This window comes from Biomphalaria glabrata, chromosome 18 (genome assembly GCF_947242115.1).
Source record: "Biomphalaria glabrata chromosome 18, xgBioGlab47.1, whole genome shotgun sequence".
NCBI classification, from domain to species: Eukaryota; Metazoa; Mollusca; class Gastropoda; family Planorbidae; genus Biomphalaria; species Biomphalaria glabrata.
In genome coordinates, this window is record NC_074728.1 from 20,650,924 (window position 1) to 20,674,554 (window position 23,631).

General features: G+C 33.3%; 1 protein-coding gene across 2 annotated transcripts; it reads right to left on the reverse strand.

The window, feature by feature from the left end:
• Positions 1 to 1,044: 1,044 nt before the first annotated feature.
• LOC106058233 (serine/threonine-protein kinase Nek4-like) lies at positions 1,045 to 22,077 on the reverse strand. Of its 2 annotated transcripts, none has more exons than XM_056017240.1 (9): positions 22,057 to 22,077; positions 18,007 to 18,106; positions 17,722 to 17,818; positions 16,059 to 16,310; positions 14,083 to 14,183; positions 12,559 to 12,655; positions 11,405 to 11,500; positions 8,544 to 8,657; positions 1,045 to 5,226 (listed from the first exon to the last, which is right to left on the reverse strand). In XM_056017240.1, the coding sequence occupies exons 3-9, from the start codon at positions 17,800 to 17,802 to the stop codon at positions 4,942 to 4,944; spliced, it is 1,026 nt and encodes a 341-aa protein (XP_055873215.1). In that variant the 5' UTR covers positions 17,803 to 17,818; positions 18,007 to 18,106; positions 22,057 to 22,077; the 3' UTR covers positions 1,045 to 4,941. The 2 variants fall into 2 exon arrangements, with proteins under 2 accessions (XP_055873215.1, XP_055873214.1); XM_056017239.1 differs by lacking the exon at positions 22,057 to 22,077 and adding an exon at positions 19,531 to 19,686.
• Positions 22,078 to 23,631: the final 1,554 nt, after the last annotated feature.

The window sequence follows — 23,631 nt, forward strand, 5'->3', positions numbered from 1 at the left end:
TCGCGCCATGGTTGCTACGCCACAGGCTGTAAGCCACTAAACGTCGTGGGCACAGGTTCATTGAACCCCTCTCGAAATGGATGTAAAAACAAAATAACAGCGCAGCTTTTTTTTTCTATGTAGAGGTTTAAAGTGCGCCACGTTCTTCTAGGTGCTACGTCATAACTTGCTATGACGTTATTTTACAATTGGAATTATTGGAGTACTATATTTTTTTGTCCTTGTCTCTTTGTCATTATTCTCGTGACGTCCGTTTTGGTTGCCATTCGCTTGAGTGATTAGCCTTGTTTTCAGGTCCTGAATAATTCTTGATTTAATGCTTCTGGACAGCCTTAGCAATATTGTCTTGGATGTATTCATGGTACGACTCTTTGACTCTGTTTAGGGTGAGTTAATTTCATATCGCTATGATATTTTCGTTAGCAATTATATTTTTAGATTAGAAGTTAGAGTCTTGTAGGGTTTTTTTATGATGTAGGTGACAGTGTTGGTGTACCATTGCGAGTATTAGTGTTGAATTGTCAGTTTAGAATTTACTGTGTCAATCCTTGAGTATCATTGTCAGTGTTGAAGTGTCTTTTCCAGTAGTGAATCATCCTCAGCCTAAGACTTCTGATGTCTAACTAGTTGTGAGACTATTAAGATCACAGAGGCATTACGGAGACGTGCCATTATCGAAACCTTCTACGCTGTGGTCACCAATGATGTTGCTATAACATCAGTTCACAGGTGCTTACAATTTTATCTACCGATATTATAGTATTGATTTATTTAGTGGCATATTTGAAATCTATATTTTCTTTTAAATAATTATTATGTTCAATTTGCACTTATCATTTAAATTTATATATTCTACATTTATATCATTATCATTATGTATATTTCATAGAAAAAAATTTTTTTTATTTTAAATCATGATTTAAATAGTTAGTGTGTGTGTGTGTGTGTGTGCATGGACTAGGTTAATTGTAAATATTAAAACACTATTATTTGCAATAATTCACACTACAGAGCACAACATAATAAATATTTTAAACAATGAAATATAATTGAATATTTAATGATACTTAAATATATACATATCATTATGTAATCATCATAAATATTTTAAGTCATGACAAATTTTGAATTTTTAAAGAAAAGTAAACCGTGTAAACAATTTTTTTATACAAATAAATATTTCATTATTATAATGACAAGTATAAATGTAATACACAAACATATACATTAAAAAAAAAAACTTACGATATTAGAAATAATAATAATTTTAAAAAAATAATTCTCTGTATTATCCGTGAGGAAATTAGTTTTACACATGTGCATTACAGCGCACAAAATATACGTCCATATGCCCATTTCTCATTGACATTACATGCGAAATATATATTAAATATACCTTAAATTGGTTTGCGTGTTTCAACTTTACAATAATAAGTTAGCAATTAGTGAAGATTTGGGAAAAATAATTCACTTTGGTCTTATGAGCAGATTTTTATATTCTCTTTTCATGATATAAATAAAAAACAAGTGATTTAAAAAAAATATCTTAAAAAAAAAAACAATCATTATTTTTGCGTTGTTCTAACTAAGCCGTTTGAAGTAATTGGAAGATTGTATTCCTTATTGGCGTCATCCAGAACGATTTCATTAATACATGTATCACGATTCCTCGCTCAAGTGAATGATTACTTTGAACCCCACAATGGGTGATAAATAGCTTGGGGGATACTAGGATTATATTATTCCGTTTCTTTTGAAGGGAACAACAAAATAATGCCTAACGATTTTTCGGAATTCCTCTTCTGAATGTTTTTTTTTAGGTAATTAGTTAATCTAAACACAACAAAGAGAAAAAATATTGCATAAATTGTCAGGGTTGTCCCCTCTTCCAGTACACCCCTGACAGTAAATCACTTAGTACATTACTTAAGTAAACAAGTGAACAAGTAAAGCCAATAGGCTAACATATAATAGTTAACCACAAGTGGTTACGTAACAAAGATTTAATGATATCATATGATATTACTTAATGGCATGAATGATAGTTATTCATAGCAATCAGATCTAGAGTAGTTAATATAACATATTAAATACTATTTTTTATTAGCCTGACTTATGTACAAATATATAATAATATCTTCCTTGAAAAAAATAATGAAATATGCTCCCGAGGGCTACGAAGAATCTGTAAGCAATGGAGGAAGAAAAAGTACTAACTCGCGCTTCGCAGATGACATTGATGGCCTAGCAGGGACAGAAGAAGAACGACCCGACTTATTGATGCATATAGATAAGATATACATAGCATATGGTAAGCTAAAAAATGACGAAAGAACTCAAATAATGACCAATAGCCAACAGGATTTTAAAAGGGGCATCGGCAATGGTGTCGAAAGCTGACAAGTGTCAGTAGCTTTAAATGCCTTGGGAGATATTTTCTAAGATCAAAAAACCAAACCTGAACTATTGGCGCAAATAGCACAAAACAATCTGGAAAGACAAAGGCATAGTCCTATACACTAAAATCAGACTGGTTCGCTCCCAGGTCAAGGCCACATTCTTATAAGTTCGTGAGTCTTGGACGCTGACTGCAGAGCTGAAGGATTTTTGGTATCACTTTCAAAAACCGCATCACAAACGATGAGATCAGTGACAGACTTACTACAGCGTTTGGACCCAAAGATGACCTGCTAACTATCGTACAAAAATAAAACGGAATTTAAAACTCTATGGCCATATTACAAGGGGCTTGCAAAGACCTTCCTTCAGAGAACAGTACCAGAAAAAGAAGAAGCAGACAAAGAAAGCGATGGAAAGACAATATAAAAAGAATGGACGGGCCGGCCAATGAAAGACGTTGTATGCAGGACAAAAGATTTAGAGGAATGGAGAAAAACAATTGATTAATCTTGTGTGGTCCAACAGACAAAGGGATATGTGAGGTAATGTGATGTAACATAGGTAGTATGAAGGCGCACCTTAATCACAATGTCAGCTCACGTGGCTCACAACCAACTACAACCCATGCACATCGACCAAATATGGTCCATACAAAGATAGACTCAAGTTAAGCTTGACTACCACGGAGTTCCAAGCCTGTTTTCTTGTGATCGCCACTCCACTAGATTATAATGACAATTAATTTGGAGCTACAAAAAAAAAAAAAGAAGAATGAAGATTGTACCATAAAACTTAACTTACCCAATTCTAGATAAACCACAAAAAAAGAAGCTCCAGCAATAACAAGCCATCCAAACCAAAACACAAGAAGCAATGATATTCTCATATTTGGAATAAAAATAGTATGGTTTTTAAAATAGAAGCATTGAACAAAGAATCAGCTCAATATCCGCATGACATACATCATACATGCAAGCTAATTGTGTACAAAAAATAAGATATTTTACATTTACAACCCCAACAAGTAATATAAAATGCTTAAAAAATAATTTTGTACTTTAATGTAGCTCGTTGTGGACTATGCGTTCTCATTATATTCAATACTTGTAATACTTCATGAATTAAAAAAAATCTTTCCAATGAATTTCGCAAAATCATGAATACAGACTAATAGCTTATCGAATTCTTAGGAAAATCGTTAAAGCCGTTTTAGACTATAAAACGTTTAATCGTTTTGAACTTAAAGATTTTTTTTGTATATTGTTTCGGATGATTGTTTGAATACGTCAAGTAATTTTCAAATAGTAAAAAAAGATATTATCATCACAGATCTTTATATATTTTATCTAGACTGGAAAACGGATGCAAATTTTAATCCGCGATTGATCAACTCAGAAACCTATATATAGAGATAATTAAGTATTAATCACAGAACTATATTTACACGTGAATTTATGAAAAAAAAAGCCATTTCCTGTTAGTTTCCATTAAGATGATACATAATAGTCCTAGATCGAAATAATTCACGTCTATTGATTTTATTGATCTTATGTACATTTCAATAGATGGATAATGTTTTTATGTATCTAAAATTGCAAAATAATAATTATGAGACGAGAGTGCTCTTAATTTCGATGTTTAGTCACTAGATCTAGATATGAACATTATATTTTACATAGTTTAGGGTAAAAAAACAAAAACACTTTACTTCTTATAATTACTTTACAAAACAACGCCTTGTTTCATCTTTTTAAAAAGTTTTTCACGACATTTTTGTAGTGTTAAAAGATCTCCATGTCCAGTCTAGATATATTATATATAGATCTATGAGTCATATATTTAAAAAATATGTTTTATAAAAACTATAATTACAAAATAGTGTTGTTCTATTTTTAAACTATATTTATATTTTTAATAGAAATAGAAAGTAAAACCGCATTTTCTTGAACATATTGTTCTTGTTGTAAAATTCATTTTATTAGCTAGCAAATTCTTGATTGATGAAATCTAGATGAAAAAGTATTTCGAAAACAGCTCTAACGATTTTGTACAATTTAATTGACGGCACAGAATAAGACCTTTATAAATAATTAAAATATCATCTTAGAATTCCATTTTTACTTCCGATTTTGTAAACTATTTGTCAGGATGTCTTGCACTAGATTTTAATGTGTGTTTTTATTTTGGTATTCAAAAGTTGAATTAATAGATGTTTATGATCATTATGCCTATCACTTTATGTTAGCAGGACTATTATAAAAACATCGATTGTGCAAAGTTCACTTTCTTGAAAGACTAGTTAAAACATTGAAGCATTACAAGCAAGAAATAGAATAAAACTATGGTTTCTAGCTTTCGGTTTATACATGAGGAAGTAATATTTATAAAATAAAATTATGTTACTTGGTTGTGGTTTTTTTGGCTAAAGTGAAACATTGGTTTATGTTTACAAATGTAGTTTCCTTTTCGTATTCAGTTACTGGACTACTGAACCAATGAGATTGCGTATTTTGAGAATGTTGATTATTGAAATATTGAATTTTATTTGTCTGGTTTTAATGACACTGATTGAGAAAAAGATTTACTGAAACTGTTGGTGTCTACAAAAGATTCATTGAAACGTTTGGATTTTGTAGAAGATTCATTGAAACTTTTGGATTTTTCAGAAGATTCACTGAAACTTATGGATTTTTCAGAATCCAAATAGTCTTCACTTAGTACTGTACCATCGTAGATCCGCAGAGCTTTTCTAATTTCTTGTTTATCTAGATGGATAGGTTCCAACCTTCTGCGCTTAATTCTTTGATATTCACCAGGAAGTAATAACTAAAAAAAAGGAATACATTAAATTATTCGTTAAAAAAAAAACAACAGAAGTCGAAATTCAATGTACAAAATATCTTTATTATACCTCTTTCAACTCGTAACCTCGAAGAAACTTATTGGAACCTTCTGTGTGGGTGGAACCTGGGTGGACATAACGATTTTCTAGAAATTCCACAGTTGATGTATATATTTGGGAAAAAAAACTTCTAGCCCATCGGTTATACGGGGATAACTCTAGTGTGACCGTTATAACTTTTCAAATTATTTAAATTTGCTTTGTAAGACTTTTACATTGAAGAGTTTCACAAAACCAATATATTCGCGCAGTCTATGATATAAAGCCATTTCCTTCTACTTTCGATTGAGATGACATATATGTAATCCTAGATCTATATAATTCAAGCCTGTGGATTTAAATCATCTTATGATTTTAGTTTGTACATTTAATTAGATGGATTACCTAGATCGTTATAGATCTAGATAATGGGAAATAATTATTTTGAGACGAGTGTGCAATTTTTCCTACTATGTTTAATTACTCTGACTAAATATTATAATGGGAAGCGTGGTCGAGAGACAAAGTACGCTTGAACTTGTCTTGGCTACCTATGAAGGGGGCTCGAGGTTCGATACCCGACTCGAGCAGAGTTGTGTTTACTGAGTATAAATTGTCTATTACATTTTTACATTCGTTTAACCATATTTTTTTCTAGGGAGGGGTAAAAAATGTTCAATTTAAAAAGAATCTAACATTCAGTAGCTATTTAAAGCAAAATAATCCCTCTATAACAGTGATGCCCAGCCTAATTCGACCTGCGGGCCATTTTAGTTTCCGACACTAGTGTCGCGGGCCACATGACCGAAAAGAACAAAAACGTAATGAAATGGAACTAAAACTATTTGATTAGAAACCCGCGGATCTAGCACTTGCATTAATTAGTGAGATGTTTGAAGTTTGTCTTCTTTTCTACCCTTGGAAAAAATGGCTTCAATTCTCTACTTACAATGTGAGCCATATTCTATCTAGCTTAACCACCGATTTATTTTCTTATCACTTTTTGGCAACTATTCAATCCTTAGATCTCTAGGCGAAGTTTAACAATATTTTATTCGCGGATCAAATCATGAATGCTGCCATATTTTTTGTTGTTTTTTTAAACAGCCACACTATCTTTACAAATCAAATACGTTGGCTCATTGTCATGTTCCGCAACAAAAAAAAAAAATATCCGTTCACTTTTCCTGTTAGATTATACATTTAGTCTGATTTCATAAACATACAAAGGTCATGGTACCAATCCATCAGAGAAAAAGTTAGGGCCCTAACGTAGGTAAAAATAACTTTATCAACCCTTTAGAGACGGGATTTTCTACACTTTGAGCCGTCGTTTCGGCGGGCCGGATGGAAACACTTTGCGGGCCGGATTTGGACCGCGGGCCGGATTTTGGGCATCACTGCTCTATAAGATGTGCAAAAAGGTAGTGTCTTCTTAAAAAAATATATTGTTCAAGTTTTTTTAAGCATATTTTCTTCCTTTTTTAGGGGCTAAAAGCGTAAATGCGTGTGTACACAGTTTATTGAAACAACAAGGTTACAAACACAGTTTGTGTGGAAACACAAACTCAAAATCGTCACCCTAAGTGGTCCACCCAGGCAGGTAAAAAGACAGGTTTCAATATTTTCAGAAAGAACATCAGAATGCAATTCTATCAAAGACATATAACAGAGAAGAATGGAGAAAGAAGGTTGACAGATCTTGTGTGGTGCCCCAACGGTAAAGCAGACCAAAGGATAGGTGAAAGTGAATGTGTAGTTAGATATGAACCTCGCCTAATGAATATAATAATGAATCATAATGAATAACTACTTGATGTAAATCAAGGATTTATCACTTATTTAAACCCTGAAGAGAAACACATTTTCCTTTAGTTTGGCGTACGACGAACGCTGTCCACCATTGCAGTTCACCCAATAATATGAAAAAAATACCTATTAATTGTTTTTTTAAATTATGTTTATGCATAATAAATATGTTTAAAAAATATTAACCTTTTTTATGTAAATGTAGTAAATAGTTTGACAGAACTTACATAATTTAGCAATAAAAAATTTTAAAATATATTTTAGGACAAAAAATGTAAAACTATTTGGATAAATGTGTTAAAAGTATGGTAAATGGTTATCTCCCCTACTAAAGCGCCTCTCTTGCGTTTTACTATTAATATTGAATTGTTGTAAATGTTTTTTATTTTGATGAAAAAAAACTGCTTGCATAAGTGATTTTTAAAAAATTAGTTTTTTTGCTTTAAAAAAAAAAAAAGTTAAAAAGCAGCCGATGCATCAGAACTTAAAATAGTCTAAAATATTATGATGTTGGATTTTCACTATCTTTTTTAGTTTACGATATCTAAACGGGACAGACGGATAGACGGAAGGACACACATTCCACACAAAACTAATAGCGTCTTTTCCCCTTTCGGGGGCCGCCAAAAAAAAAATTAATAATACTTTGGTGTGTATTTCTTCTTTTTGGCCAATTTTAATATTATGCTAAAACGCGAAATTTATATTTTTATATTTTTTTCGAGAACATGTAGGTGTGTGAGTACAGAAAAAACTATATAAACTGTATAAAATGCAAATTCTTTAGAATTAGATTATAAAAAAAAAAAAAATTATAGTTAGATCTACATGTATACTAAATCTAAGATTTAAAATACTTGTATGAGTAATAATGTTAATAATGAGTATAGAGACCAATTAAAGGTGAATTTTTTAGTGTGTTTTTTGGTAAGGATATTTGGTCTCATCCGGTTTGTGACGGTTTGGGCTGTTTGATGACGTTATGTTGCGCTAGCTGGAAAATAAAAGGTGGGTAAGAAAAGAACATAGAATATAGTTCATATTTTGATATTGAACTGAAAAGATATTAAGATATTATATGTATGATTTTTTTGGGGTGTGTTGGGGGAGGGGAAACGAGGTCGGAAATACAAGAACTAATAAAACCGAAAGTATCTATGCATACGTGTGTGTGTGTGTTCTAAAGAATGAAAAGATAGAGAGTAGAAGATAAAGAGAAATGGAGAGAGAAAAAGAGTGGGTCATTACCATCAACGTAACAGATACTACAATTCAATGGCTAAGAAAATTTGTTGGGAAATCATTTAAAAGCGTGCAGTTTTAGTAGAAGTGCAAAAATAAGGAGAAGGTGGTACTATATATAAACAAAAAAGTAATATATAGACTGGGAAAAACAAAGGGCGTAGCCAGTGTGTATTGCTAGTGTATATATGTTATCTAATGGACACCTTACCTTACAAAATATGAAAACTTCACTGGCAGAAGGCCTTCCGATTTCTTCTCGTGTCAAAACTCTAAAGATAAAATTCCTCAGTGCATCGCTATAATTATCTGGCAATGGTGGAGTCTAAAACATAAATATATATGTATATATATCAATATAAATTATTTATATATTAATTTTTGTTTATTATTATTTTTTCAAATTTTATTAAACACACACACACACACAAACACACACACACACATATATATATATATATATATATATATATATATATATATATATAGAGAGAGAGAGAGAGAGAGATAGATAGATAGATAGATAGATAGATAATTTATTTATTTATATTTTATTATTACTTATTGTTTGTTATCATTAACTTATATATTTAGATTTAAATTTAGATATATGATATTAATGATTATGATTCTTCTCGTACAGCACCTATTATGTACCAAACAGAGTTCTATTTTGGAAAGATATTGCCCTTTATATACAACTTGGTGACCTTCTCGTTGGCCTCGTGAATACCACAAAAACAGCCAATCTTGATATATACATCACATTTACAAACAAATCAGAAGTTTTTAGCAGCTTCATAGTGATTGATGGAGAAAAAAAAGGTTGCACATTTATTAGTGATGCAAGGTGCCAAACATCATCACTGGTCTTTGTGGACAAAGTAAAAGAAGAAGAGGACTGGTTTGAAGATAGTATATCAAAAAGGAAAACTACCTCTAAGAACAAGAGAGACATACAAAACTACGAAAGTGAGCCCACCCTAATCAACCTACAAGAACTTTATTTTTTTTTTGTGTGCCTCTCTTAAGTCATAGCCATCAGTGATCGTATGCAGAGAATGAAGCCTTGAGAAGAGCTTCACGTAGTACTCTACCAGATTGAAAATTTTATCTCGCCAACTGCTTTGTTTAACTTCCCAACCTTTTCAGTTTTGAATGTATTCGATGAATTACCCTCGGTAAAGGAACAGAGTACAGCCATTGACATGCTTTCACACGGAAAGCGCCCGTTGAAGATGGTATTCCCGTAGAAACTAATCAGGCTGGAAAGCTTGCCCCAATCAAGCCACTCCATGAATGCTAAGCTTGTTTTGGGAACAATTAATGGTTACCCAAGGGAAATTTTTATACTATGTCACCCCCATCGGGTATGTTGGACGATTCGATCAGGTGGAGTGAGACTCTTGCATCCACTGCCCTCCCCACCCTAACCCTTTGGGTGGGAGGACAGTAAAATTTTGTTTGTAGAAATCAGTTTGTGAAGAAAATTAGTTGAATATTAGTGTATTATAAGTCTGCCTGTTAATAAATACTGTTAAGCTTTAATGCATCAATCTGTAGCTGTGTTGAAAACAAAAAAGGAAAAAAAAATGTGTAGAAATATATGTATAATATTTAGCAGTTTTGAAAAATGTTCATTTACATGATCTATTTAAAAGACATGTAGGAACCCGGCATTTGTTATTGATACAATGATATTGTCAATCATTTATTGTCACACAAAACCATGTCTAAATACGACAAAATTTTAGAATTGGACAAAGTCATGGAATTGACTGAAGAGAATAAAAGAGAATTTATTGAAAAGGAGAAGGAAGAAAAGGAAGAAAGAAAAATAGCTGAAAAAGCAACAGAAAAGAATAAAAGAACAGCACAGTGTGCACACCTTAAAGAAATGAAGGAGTTACAAAGCGAATCGAAAGAAAGAGAAAATAGAATTGGCTAAACTAGAAGCAGCAAAAACAATCTTAAAATCCTTCAACCATAAGAACACCCCAAGCCCTATATTTCTAAATTCCACAAATATGTACCTAAAGATAAATCCCTTGAGAATTATATTGCTAAGTTGACTTAATTTCATCTACATGAAATATTACTTAAGAGACTGCTAAACACGTATTAGCTAATCTGTCTGGAGAACCCCTTTATATCATCTATGCTTTGACACTAGAGCGGAAAGAGAACTATCAAGTTGTAAAAAATAGACTGCTAAAACTTTTTGGGAAATCCGAAGATTTATACAGAGACATAAAAGAAGCAAAAAAACGGAGACTTTACTAGAATACTCTTTGAAATTAAGCAAAATATGTTAAAATGGCTTGAACGATGGAGTCATCTCTATTAGAAGTGCGACCAGCAGAGGAGCGGATATTAGCTCAGACCACTACCATGTCAGTGGCAAATATAAGCTCCGACTGAAACGCCAACCGAAACGAGCCACACTACCCCGACCATTTAATTTAGACAAGCTTAAAGACTGCAATATTGTAGCACAGATCCAATTGAAACTAAAGAACCACTTTGAGGCTCCTGCAGATATATTGACCCTTGAAGAAGAGTGGGCCAACTTCAAAGATACCACTATTGGGTGCGCAGAAGAAGTTATCGGAAGGAGGCGAGGTTCATACAAGGAACAGTGGATACAAGACAGTACATGGAAATTGATAGATGAGAGGAAAGAGGCCAAACGTAGACGAGATCAGAAAAATGAAACACAGGATCGCAGCCTAGCGGAAGAAGCCTATAGGGAAGCAGATCTGAAAGTAAAGAGAAGCTGTCGGCGAGATAAACGGGACTGGATTGAGCAGAAGGGACAAGAGAACACAAGCAGCTGCAAGCAGAAATGACACAAAAACTCTCTATCGTATTGGCTAACGAAAGAAGAACAGGATGCATGATGGATAAAGCACTTTAAATAGACCTTAACCAACCGTAGCCAGACCTGACTTACACATAGAAGATGGGTGCTAGTTTCTTGTTTATAACAATGTGCGACCAGTAGAATTTTTTTTTAATCGAGACTTATTAAAAGAAAAAAAAATGTCTGTTTTTAAAAAGAGGAGGACTTACTGTTCCTTCAACAATCGGCATATGCATTGTATAATTAAATGGTGCTCTCCGTGACAGTACTTCATGAAAAACACACCCAAGACTCCAAACATCAGTCTAAAATGTACACACAAAATAAATATATTTTTATTATGAAACAAGGTACTTGAATGGGAGCTTTGATCATTCTTTGTTTCCAATTTTAATGGGTTGCAACAAATACGTCATCTAAATATTGCAGTTATAAACGTGTTAAAACAAAAATTATATAGAGTATATAGAAAAAAATCTATACATCAAAATATTTACTTATTTTGTTAGCACAATTGTATTCTCTTGCTTAATTGTAAAAGTTAGCAGGGTTTGGGAAAATCAAGATATACATAACGAGATCAATTATAACTTAAATTAACATTTCAGATAGTGTATTACAAAGGAGTAATTATGTTACTGTAAAATTAGTGAAACATATACGGACATTTTTTTTTATGTGTTCATTAGAACCAATAAGACAGCCGTTGAAATGTGTTTTTAAGTTTTTATTTTTAGTGGTACCTGATAGGAGAATAGCTGCTATTAGTTTCTGTCTCTACCTCCTTTATACAACTTATAGAGTAATTGTTTCTCTCTTAATAACTAATGAATCTAAGATTTAAAAATAATGGATTTTTTACCCACCCTATTCCTCAATCCCACCCCATTCAACCTGAGAAAGAATCCTGTTTAACATGAATGTATAGATCTACTAGGCTTAAAAAATAAAAATATTCCAAAGATAAGTCATTAGAAAAGACAAAGAAAATGATGAATGCGGAAACACTTGAAGACGTATTGTCCGTTCAAAAAAAAATACTTTCCCGTTCTTTAGCCAAATTTAAATGTATCTCTTTTTATACTTAGAAAAATTATAACGGTCAAACTAGAGTTATCCCAGTATGGCCAACGAGCTAGTAGTTCTTTTCCCAGCGATATACATTAACTGTTTATTCTCTAGGATAATATACTTAGGCCCTACTACCATTATCGAAATACATTTTCACCCGTACATCTTCCACTACGTTACAAGTTGAATAAAGGTACCACGGTAAATTTGGTTTAAAACTCTTTATACACTTTTACACCACAATGATGTTATTTTAACTTATATTTAAATACTTTTAGATATTTTTTTTTACCTTACTAGTGTATTGTTGCCCTTTTTGTATTTGTGGGCTCATGTAGCATGGTGTTCCTATACAAGTACGAGCACTTTGTAGAGTATCTTTTAGTTTCCTACATTGGCAAAAACGTTATATTTTAGCGAGAGAGAGAGAGAGAGAACAAGGTTACAAAGACAGTTAGTGTGAAACACAAACTTAAAATCGGCCCCGAAGTAGTCCACCTAGAGTCTTCACCAGGATTCGAACACGGGACTTCCAGTTTCAAGTGCTTTATCCCTCAGCCACATCATCTTTATATATTGATTTAGAGTACACTTATAATTTTTTAAATACTAATTATTAACCTTATCTATACATTCCATACATTCAAAATTAATAACATGTTACATTGTAATAAAGAGAAACTAAAAAAGATTTATTCTTCTAACAAAATTAAATAAATTGACAACATGATAAAAAAATTATTGAACTTCTCTAAGCTACAATTGTGTACAGATGACAAGACTTTCCCCTCGCAAATACATATTAATATCTCCATTGTCATTTGTCTTACAAATTAGACAATGAAATAGCTACATCTAGACCTAGTTTAGATCTAGTCTAGATTAAAGATATAAGTCTAAGCCTAGATCTAGAAATAGATATAAGTCTATCTCTAAGTCTAGATCTAGATATAGAATCTTGATATAGAATCTACTATATCTAGACTAGAACTCGTATTATAAATATAGATCTATGTAGATCTGGCTTTATAAAGATTCATTTATACTTTTTCAATCGTGACCTTAGATGCAATTTTTTTGTACCAATGTGCGAATCCATGATTTAGTAATGAAGAAGATTGTGAACTTTTTAATAAGACTTACCTCCCCCGGAGTTTTTCATTAAAAACTGATGTAATTTTTTGAAAAATCTGCTTGCAAATATAATTTTAAAAATTAGATGGCTCACTTTCGGAAAAGAAAAAAGTAGCCGTTTCATTAGAGCTTTAAATGATCTAAAATATCACGATGTCCAATTTTCATTTTCTCTTCTAGTTTCTGAGATCTAAAAGGGACGGATGGACAGACGGATGGACAGACGGATGGACAGACGGACGGACAGAAAGGCCAAACAAAACTAATAGCGTCTTTTCCCCTTTCGGGGGCCGCTAAAAAAATGATGAAGAGAGATGACTAGGAGTGAGAGAGATGACAGAGAGGGAGAGAGAAAGAGTTGAGAAAGAGAGATAAAAGGGAGGAAATAAGAGAAAGTGATAAAAGAGATAAGAATTATACGAAGAGAGAGAGAAATGAAATACAAAGAGATATTATGGTGAAAGAAATATACATATGAAAGATGAGAGAACGATAAAGAGATGAGAGATAGAGAGAAAGTGATAAGAGAGAGATGTTGGGGGGAGATAGAGATGAGAGACTGGGATGAGAGAGAATGAGATGGGAGAGATATGTTTTAGAGATAGAGATGAAAGAGAAAGACATGAGAGAGAGAGAGAGAGAAATAATTCTGAGGGAGAGAGAGATAGGAAGAGTAAATTACCTAGCAACACCTAAGTCGCCAACCATGATTTGGTCTCTGCTAGTTAACAAGATGTTTTCGGGTTTGATATCTCGATGTATTATATGTTGTTCATGTAGGTACTGAAATATATAATTTTAAGAAATTAAAGTATTTGTGTGTGTGGGGGGTGGGGGTTTGTATGAGTGTGTGCGTCTTTTTGACAAAAGTAAATAAGTACAATTTTTTTTAAAAGTATCTGTTATAATTGATACACAAACTAGTGGCTTTGGTTGTAGCAAAACAATTACAATCATGTACTTTAATACTCAGAAAGACAAAAGATAAAGGCACATTCCTCGTTCCAAATGTTAGGACAAATTTGTACAAATGCTGCTTCTTCCCTAGTGCTATTAAAGCATGGGATAAGTTGCCTGAGCTAGCTTGGAAAACCAGTGACTTGGCAGATATTAGGTCATTGGTTAATATGCATAAATGTATGCATGACGCGTAGGACGTAATCATCTTCTTTTTTGAAGTAACGTCTGTATTATATAAGATAAGAAGTTAAGAGCGTTTTGTGTTGTTGTTTTTTAGATTAGCATTAAACACTCGCAAGATTCACTGATTTGATCTCTTGGTATGACTTACTTGACTTGACTTTTTCATCTAATTCCCCAGAGGAACACAGGGCCGCAACCACACCTCATTTCCAATGTACAAGCTTTAAATAGCTTAGATTTTTTTTAGCATATTGATTATTCAATATCTACAAACAGAGACCCTATCACAGAACATGTTTCTCACAATATTATTTTAAGATAACAAAGAGTATCAACCCTCTAGGTCACCAAGGTATCCAAGAAGACATACACACGAAAACAAACATGACCCAAATAACCTAACCCTCATCCGATTTTACTCATCTCCACCTGGATGGGGATAGACAATGTCGTTGTTCGTAATGTGGGCAATAAATTAATAAAATGAGTAGCGAATCTAATCATGGTTTCTTTCAGTTGAAGAACGACTATGAATCATCTCGCGGAGCAAGGGCTGTGAACGAGGTGAGATTCAGGGCATTAGTTACGGCCAGAACCTTGTCGTCTCCTGATTTTTTCATGTTGAATCTCGATGTCTTTTCCATGTTTACATTTGGCAGCAAGGCAGCAGAGAATAGGATACAGCGTTTATCGTTTACTAGCTGAGTAGGCTACCATGGTTAACAATATCCTACTACCCAAACCATTCAGGTTTAGATTAGATACTCACATTCTCTTAACATCGTTAGCAATTCAAGAGTGACCAGCATCTAAGCCAGACTTGAAACCTGCAGTCCGGTTATCAGAGTATTTTTGAGACGCACGCCATTGGATCCATTTTATATGCAATGAAGTTCTTAAATGTATTATGTAAAAAAAATCATAAAACGTCAAGAGATGATTACCGAGCTTATATAAAGCTATTCCGTCATTTAGTTTGGGAGAATTATTCTAGACTTAATTTCTCACGCTTCACATTCTTTAATTAAGTTGAAACTTTGAAAAATTATGTGTTCCGCATCCTTTGTGAGAGCTCTCCAATTGTCTCTTTCAGAGGCCACCTGCTGCCAGGTACTTTCTTGTATGTCATTGAGGGTGAAATGGCCCTTAACTTGATCTTTCTATCAGTCATTTTGATTACGACTAATGTCTTTTGTATTCTTAGTTTACTTTCCAAATTAAAAGCAAATTACTCCAATGGACGTAGGGACTTAGGATTAAAACCAGAAGGGTCCAGTCCTTCCAAAATTAATTCTACACTTTCTTTGGAAAGTATCAGACTCTTGTACTTCTGTAATTAAGAGAAAAATCCCAGTCTTCACCAGGATTCGAACACAGGACTCCTGATTCGTAAGCCAAGCGCTTTACCGCTCTGCCACCACACCTCAAGTTTAAACTAGAAGATACATAATAATAATTGTACACTAAACTCGATTGCATTATTGTTATGTTTTTTTAGAAACATCTAAAACATACCTGTATTGCATCGGCCATCTGGGTGAACCACATTACTGCGAGTGGTTCCTCGATACGAGATAGTTTTATTTTTCTAGCCAAGGTGCCATTTATACAATACTCCAAAGCCATGCACAGGTTGGACGTACCAATTGGCTCCACAAAGACACACTGATTAATGTGGGGATGACAAAGTTTCATCATAATTCGACCCTCTTCCTTCGCTTGCTCTATATCATAATAACCCTTTAATGACACCACTTTCAAAGCATACTAATGAAAAGAAATTAAAGAAAAGAGATATTTGAAAATGTATTTATTTATAGCCTAAGTATGTATCAAATTTATTTAAGACACATAATACATAAATATTTAATTACTATGCTTGAAATAATTAAATGAATGTAAAAGAAAATAGTACTAATCAAATAGGGCTGTGAAAAATAAAACATCATTTAGAGATATGGCCTCTGTAAAATTATTCATTCAGAAAGCGTGTCACTAATACTTCTAGATTATTTGCGTCCTTGACACTTCTGACACCAATAAATGTCACCACGTTACTCTGGAGGGCTATTTGATGACATCGGGTTCATATTATGATATTACATATTGTAGGCGTGGTCAGGATTAATGCTTCATACGTTCATACATCTCTCGTGAATGAGGAAATCATTCTCGACGTAGCAGACACAAAAATACGTATGTATATGATGATAATAATAATAACACCACACAGATGATAAGATACACACGATCCTAGAATAGTTACAAGTAATCCTTTATAGAAATACTTGACAATGGTACAAACTTATTGACTGGTACAAGTAACTACTTCTAAGGATGTAACAAAATGTAGACTCATTAGAAGCTTGTCTATGGAGGGGTACGGACTGCACATGGTGACACAGGTGTCACAGTTAGTTTTGGTATGGAGATTAATTGTATGTTAAAATTGTTCACAAATTGAGAGCGCCGCTTTCTTCTAGTTCCAATTACGTCATTTTACAATTGGATTTGTGTGTGTAGTAGTTTGTTTTTTTTCCTTGCTGCTTTGTTATACGTTATATGGACCTCATTCACCATTCGTAAACAAAACTGGGATTTTTCATTTCGGAATCTTGGGGCGCCTCTGAGTCCACCAAGCTCTAATGGGTACCTGACATTAGTTGGGAAAAAGAAAAGGCAGTTGGGCTTTGTATGGTATAGACACCGCAAACATTTCTATAGACTTAAGTCCATCAGTTTAAGGGGTAGAGGGAAAGAAAAATATTTTTCGTTGGCCCCACAATATATTTTTTTGGGGTGGGGGGATTATTTCTTTTAAACAAGGACATTTTTATTTATTAATTGTAATTGATAATTTATCATCTTTTATATGTAAGGAAAAGACAGTGTTACAACACACTCATCAACACACACGCGAAATCATAAGCTTTTCTTTCTCTCTCTCTCTCTCTCTTTCTGCATTAAAAATACGGAGTTCTTATTTTAAGAAAATTCTTTTTAAGGATTTACATATAGGATGCGGCCTTTTGGGAAAATACCACATATGCGTTACAAAGGTTTAATAGAAAGCTTGCGTTTTTTTGCAAACAGTGGCTTTCAGGTTGCGAATTCATCAAAATCGTGTCGAAGCAGGTACCTAAAAGGGGAAACAGTATAAAAAAAATTTTTTCTTTACCTTGTACTCATCGGTGTTCTGAAAAAGATACACTTTACCAAAACCTCCTTCGCCAAGTTTTCTCAAAATTTTTAATGACATCTTCAAGTATTTTTTTCTGAAATGATAATACATACCTTTTTTAATAAGTAAAAATATGTATTTTTTTTGTTAACGTTTATTATTTTTTTAATGTATGCCAAAAGAAGAAAAAAACATTGATACCTTTAAGAAATGATAATACAATATCACTTGCAATAAGACAGGTAATATATGCTAATCAGATTTTATTCTAATTGAACTTACCTAGAATTTGTTAACTTTTTAATACTGTGTTTCTTTAGCTCAGTGATTTGCAGCCTGGATAACTACAAACCCGTCCTGTATGGTTAACTGATGGACTTGTCTAATGGATGGAAGAGAAAAAAAAATCAATTGGTTGTAAAAAAAACTATGTGGGTTCTTATTATAAGGATCTGATCTTATAAATTAACATTGTTACTGCAAAAGATTACATGTGTCAATCTAGTCATTCTTGCTAATCAGTGACTTAAACTCTAATAAGTCGTTGGTTTTACTGGCTGAATCAAACAACCCATTCTACCATTCTATGCTTTAACGGCACTAGACAGAAAGAATATATATATATATATATATATATATATATATATATATATATATATATATATATATATATATATATATATATATATATATATTCAACCTGTTTAGTGCCGTTAAAGCATAGAATGTAAAATATATATATTATATATATATATATATATATATATATATATATATATATATATAATTCTTACAACATCATCAGATAGGTATATATATAAAAGAATGTTAATAGGCGAGTTATATAATTGTTTTATACAATTATGTCATTTCTATGAAACACCCAATGTGGCAAGGCATTTATTTACAGTGTTTTTTCGTAAATTGTTTTAGAAGGATTTTCGGTTTAAGCGACCTGAAATAAAGAGATATTGTGTACGAAATACATGGCCGATGTTGTGATGATATAGTAAGCTGGTACGTCCAAAAAGTGAGGTTTACGGCTTTCCAGTGCTTTTGCGAGAAACTTCAGGTGCTAGTCAGGTTAGTCAGGAACCCAATAGTTCCAGAAGGACGGTTACGATAATGCTGGAGGTGTACAAAAGTGGCTTAAATCTTGTCTGCACGAACGTTCACAACCCTCCGAGGATGGAACTTCTACTTGACCTAGAAGGCCACTTCTATTTCAGAACCATATTGGCATTGGAGTTCAACGCCAAGTGAAAGCTATCTTGACGGGCCGATCAAAAAGCCTTTCAGCGGACCAGCGGCAATCACAAGCACCGTTTATTCTGGTCGACTATTATTTCACGTCTCGTCAGACAAAGAAGGACTGCAAGAATGATGTTCAATAGCCTCAAAACGGCAGAAACAAGAAGGGAGTACCAAAGACTCACTACATTTGTGAAAGAGACAGTTACAGAGGAATCGTTGGCCAAGTAAGCGAATGTCTGTGTGAGACTACATCTAGTAGACGGGCGCAAGACGTTGAGGCTGAAAGATGTGGGGATACCAATGGTCGCGGCACCTCTACAAACAGAATTCCAATCTCGACCCAGAATGTCTTAAAACAAATTATCGCCCAGTTTTAAATCATCTTGAACGACACTGTCTCTTGACAGAGATTTTTTTTTGCATATACATGACGTGATTCTCCTACTGCCCTATTGAGTACATTTTATTCGCTTCCAGTGAATGCAAGAACGGAATATAAGGTGGCCACACTTTGTCATCAGTGCATCTACAACAAAAGAAATGCCCTTTTACCATAGTGAACTGATTACTCCGTATGTTCTTCAGAGTGCCATGCGTTCCTTGCACTCAACGCTTTTAGTCGTGCCACGTTTCTCTATTAAAAGTAACGGTGTTGATGGCTTTTTAAGTACACATACCAACAGTTTGAAAGTCACACGCCTTTGATATCGGACAAACTAAATCAAGAAAAATATTAATACCTATCTGTTCAAATTTTTTAGACTAGTTTGTTATTTTAACTCTTGTGTTTATGCGTTGTGTTAGTATAACACCTTAACTCTACATTATGTTTTTTTAACAGCGCTTTATAAATTAAATAATTATCATTATGACTTTTAACTTCTACATCACCTGCCCTATAGATCGCAAGGTCTGAAAAGGATACTTTACTTTACTTTCTTCTAACAGAAAAGTGTCTTCTAACAGAAAAGTGTCTTCTAACAGAAAAGTGTCTTCTAACAGAAAAGTGTCTCTTATAATAGAAAAATGTCTTCTAACAGAAAAGTGTCTTCTAACAGAAAGGTGTCTTCTAACAGAAAAGTGTCTTCTAACAGAAAAGTGTCTTCTAACAGAAAAGTGTCTTTTGACAGAAAAGTGTCTTCTAACAGAAAAGTGTCTTTTGACAGAAAAGTGTCTTCTGACAGAAAAGTGTCTTCTAACAGAAAAGTTTCTTCTAACAGAAAAGTGTCTTCTGACAGAAAAGTGTCTTCTAACAGAAAAGTGTCTTCTAACAGAAAAGTGTCTTCTGACAGAAAAGTGTCTTCTAACAGAAAAGTGTCTTCTAACAGAAAAGTGTCTTCTAACAGAAAAAAGTCTTCTAACAGAAAAGCGTGCATGTAGAAAACTAACACAAGAGAAAGTACGAAACCTTTTTAACGAGGGCCGTTTTGGCGCTAAATTTATTTAGGCTGAAAAGATTCTCGTGCAATCACAAGGGTGTGTGTTGTAGTCAGAGCTAATAAATATAGGTGTGAAAGTTGAAGAGACAAGAATCATGAGTGAGGCTATTTCAAACTGTCTTTGTTGTAATGGTAAACGGACCTCATTCACCAATCGTAAACAAACAACAGTTAGCCACGTGATTCTCTATCTCTTCTACACAAATTACATAATACACAATGGCTATCACGTGACAGTTTGTTTTCCGTTATTTTATCAATATTATTACGTGGCTAAATGTCGTTTGTTTACGATTGGTGAATGAGGTCCATCGATGGTTTCACACTACCCTAACTTGCAAGAGATAATGAGAAAGTCATCAACTGGTCTACAAGAATGAGTGTAAGGGTAGATGAAATTTAAGAAATCTCAGTAGAGGGCTAGACTCTGAGAGAGGGAGTTGTGTGCTGAACTATAGTGAGCAAGTAGTGGACAGGACTCTGGAACAGAGAGAGTTAAATTAGAGACTATAGTTTGAGTTATCCGAGAGTTGTTTAGTATGAAAGTCTTTTCCTATGGTAGATATAGACTAGATAGTCGTTGTTTGGTTGTTGTATTTTCTTTGAGTTTATTCGATTAATCTAAATGGTACTACGTGTGTACATAAGTTAAAGTAACTTTATTTATTAGTGTACAAATTTGTCGGACATTTTTTAGAGAGGATGCTAGTGATCCATTTATAAAGATTAAGATGTCCGGTTGTCAAAGATACAACTGGGGGTTGCAATCGCTTCTCAGTGATCCAGCCTTCCTAGACAACGACCATCACAACCAGCTTAGGCAACCCCAATATGTGGCCGTTTCACTATGTTTCGGTTTTAACAAAAAGGCTTGAGTTACATTTTATTTAAAACTATTCATGATTTTTTTTTGTGTTTCTCTATATTTTTATCAAATTTGAGATTTGCGTATATTTACAAAATAAAGTTATTTTGAAAAAAATGTGTTCAACTGTAGTCAACGTATTAAATTAAATATACAATTTCATACGCCTATACTGGTTTACTTCAAATAGGTGATTGGTGCTACAAGTCAACGACCGAGTTTCAACACCCGTTAATGTCTGCTTTAGGCAAGACAGAGATGAGAAGTGACTTTGCCAAAAAGGATTTAACTCAACAATAAAGATATCCTATGAATATAGATAGCTTTTTTTATATCTTTATTATTAAACGCGACATACATTTAGTCATGCATATTAACCAATGACTTAAATTCTGCCAAGTCACTGGTTTTCCCGGCTAGCTCAGGCAACCCATTCCATGCTCTAATAGCACTAGGGAAGAAGGACCTCATTATTTATATTGCAACAAGATATACAAACGATTACTTTCTTGATATAGTAATTGCTAAAAAAAAATATTTTTACCAAAAATAAGACTAGCATAAAACTTCATTAGTTTTTTATGTCCTTTATATATCATTTGATGAAAAAAAAGTACTTAATGAAAGTACAAATATGCAAATCATTAATTTCCAATAGCCACTCAAAAAAAAAAGGCACTATGTATCTTTACTACTTTCAATACACCTCTCACACTCTTTCTCTTTCTCTCTCTCTCTCTCTCTCTCTCTCTGTATATATATATATACTCTTACCTTTGTATTAATATTGTTCATTCGTTCTGCTCTTCCACGAACTTTTCCCTTTTTATATGCATTGCTAGATTTGACCTTCACTGTTAAAAAAAAACCCACATAATTTTCATTTCCCAGGAAAATGCTTACATCATGCGTTTCTCGTTTTAACTACTTGGAAGAGATATTTCATTCACGAAAATGTGCCGTTCAACTTTCTAAGGTTGGCTATTCCTAATTTTGGATAAAGAGCCTTATTCAGCTTCTGTCTTTTCATTTAGCAATTAGGCCATTATCTATCTCTTATGGCAATGCGAACTGTTTACCAAAACGAAATTTGAGAAAATTGTAGCCATTTGTTTGATAAACAATTGGTTCACTGCTGTTTGGTTATTACAAAAATGTTATGACTAATGGTTTACTCACTATTGATTAACGGTTAACGGAATGGCGTAATATAAATTAATATGTTTATTTTAATGTTCAAAGTGCTATATAGATCTTCTCCCGTTCTTGACTTCTGAACCGAGGGATGCAATCTGGGATAATGAATTTTGGAATTTTTAGGGCACCCCTAAGTCCCTCCATCTATAATGGGTACCTGAAAAAGGTTGGTGCAAGTAAATGTAGTTGGTCTTTGTACTGGCCACATGGCACGCTCATTAACCGTCGGCCAAAAAACAATGATTTATAGATCACAATATTTTAAAGGGGAACTTCGCATTACTTTTTTTAGCGGCCCCAGAAAGGGGAAAAGACGCTATTAGTTTTGTGTGAAATGTCTGTCCGTCTGTCCGTCCGTCCTGTTTTGATGTATATGTATGTACTTTTCTATTTCTTTTTTTTTTAAAGAAAAATGTAAACTCTAGAATCTTTTTCTAAAGTTTTATGCCTTTATCGTTTCTAAATAAAAAAAAAACAACAAAAAAACAACAACTCAATGTTAAACAGAGCATAGAGGCAAAGAGTTCAAGAGCCACAACAAAAACGTGCCAACTTATATTATAGACACTCGTGACAAGTATTGCTGAATTACTAAAAGGATGATGGGGAGGGGGAGTTGTGTAAGGGGAGAGAGAGAGAGAAGTGATATTCGAATTTTACCGGCAGTTCGAGGTAATAGATTCTAGTAAAAGAACGCCTAATAAATTTATGGTGGGGTGGGGGATAATTTTTTTATCATTATATTGTTGTCAATAAGAAAAAAATGAGAAGGTTTCGTCGGAAAAATAAACAATATAGTCTGGAAACAAATCAACAGGCGTTGCGCAATAGGCCAACGTTAAGTTAATGCCTGACATACTGACATATCCCTAACACTCCCACTTGCCGTTAACGAAAAATACTCAAATTTAGCCAAATCAACGTGCGAAGACAGTGGGTAATGCTAGTAATTGATACAATTACGCACAACGTAGGCTTCGTTTTTAAAGAGGTAATTTTTATGTTTTACTAGTTTTAATTATTAATCGTATCTTGGTGTATAACGAAGCCATTAAAATTAAATGATTTCATTTCGGTTAGATCAATCTTAAAATGTATAACCTATTCTCATGACTCCCTCAGTTCATATAACAAAGAAAAAAATTAAAACAG

What these genes read in the sequence shown, in the direction of transcription:
- LOC106058233 (XM_056017240.1), bottom strand. Translation starts at nt 17,802, where the DNA reads ATGTCATTAAAAATTTTGAGAAAACTTGGCGAAGGAGGTTTTGGTAAA. An exon ending in AGATGGCCGATGCAATACAG is followed by an intron (nt 14,184 to 16,058) that starts GTATGTTTTAGA and finishes TATATATTTCAG; the next exon opens with TACCTACATGAACAACATAT. An exon ending in TGCCGATTGTTGAAGGAACA is followed by an intron (nt 8,658 to 11,404) that starts GTAAGTCCTCCT and finishes TTTATGTTTTAG; the next exon opens with ACTCCACCATTGCCAGATAA.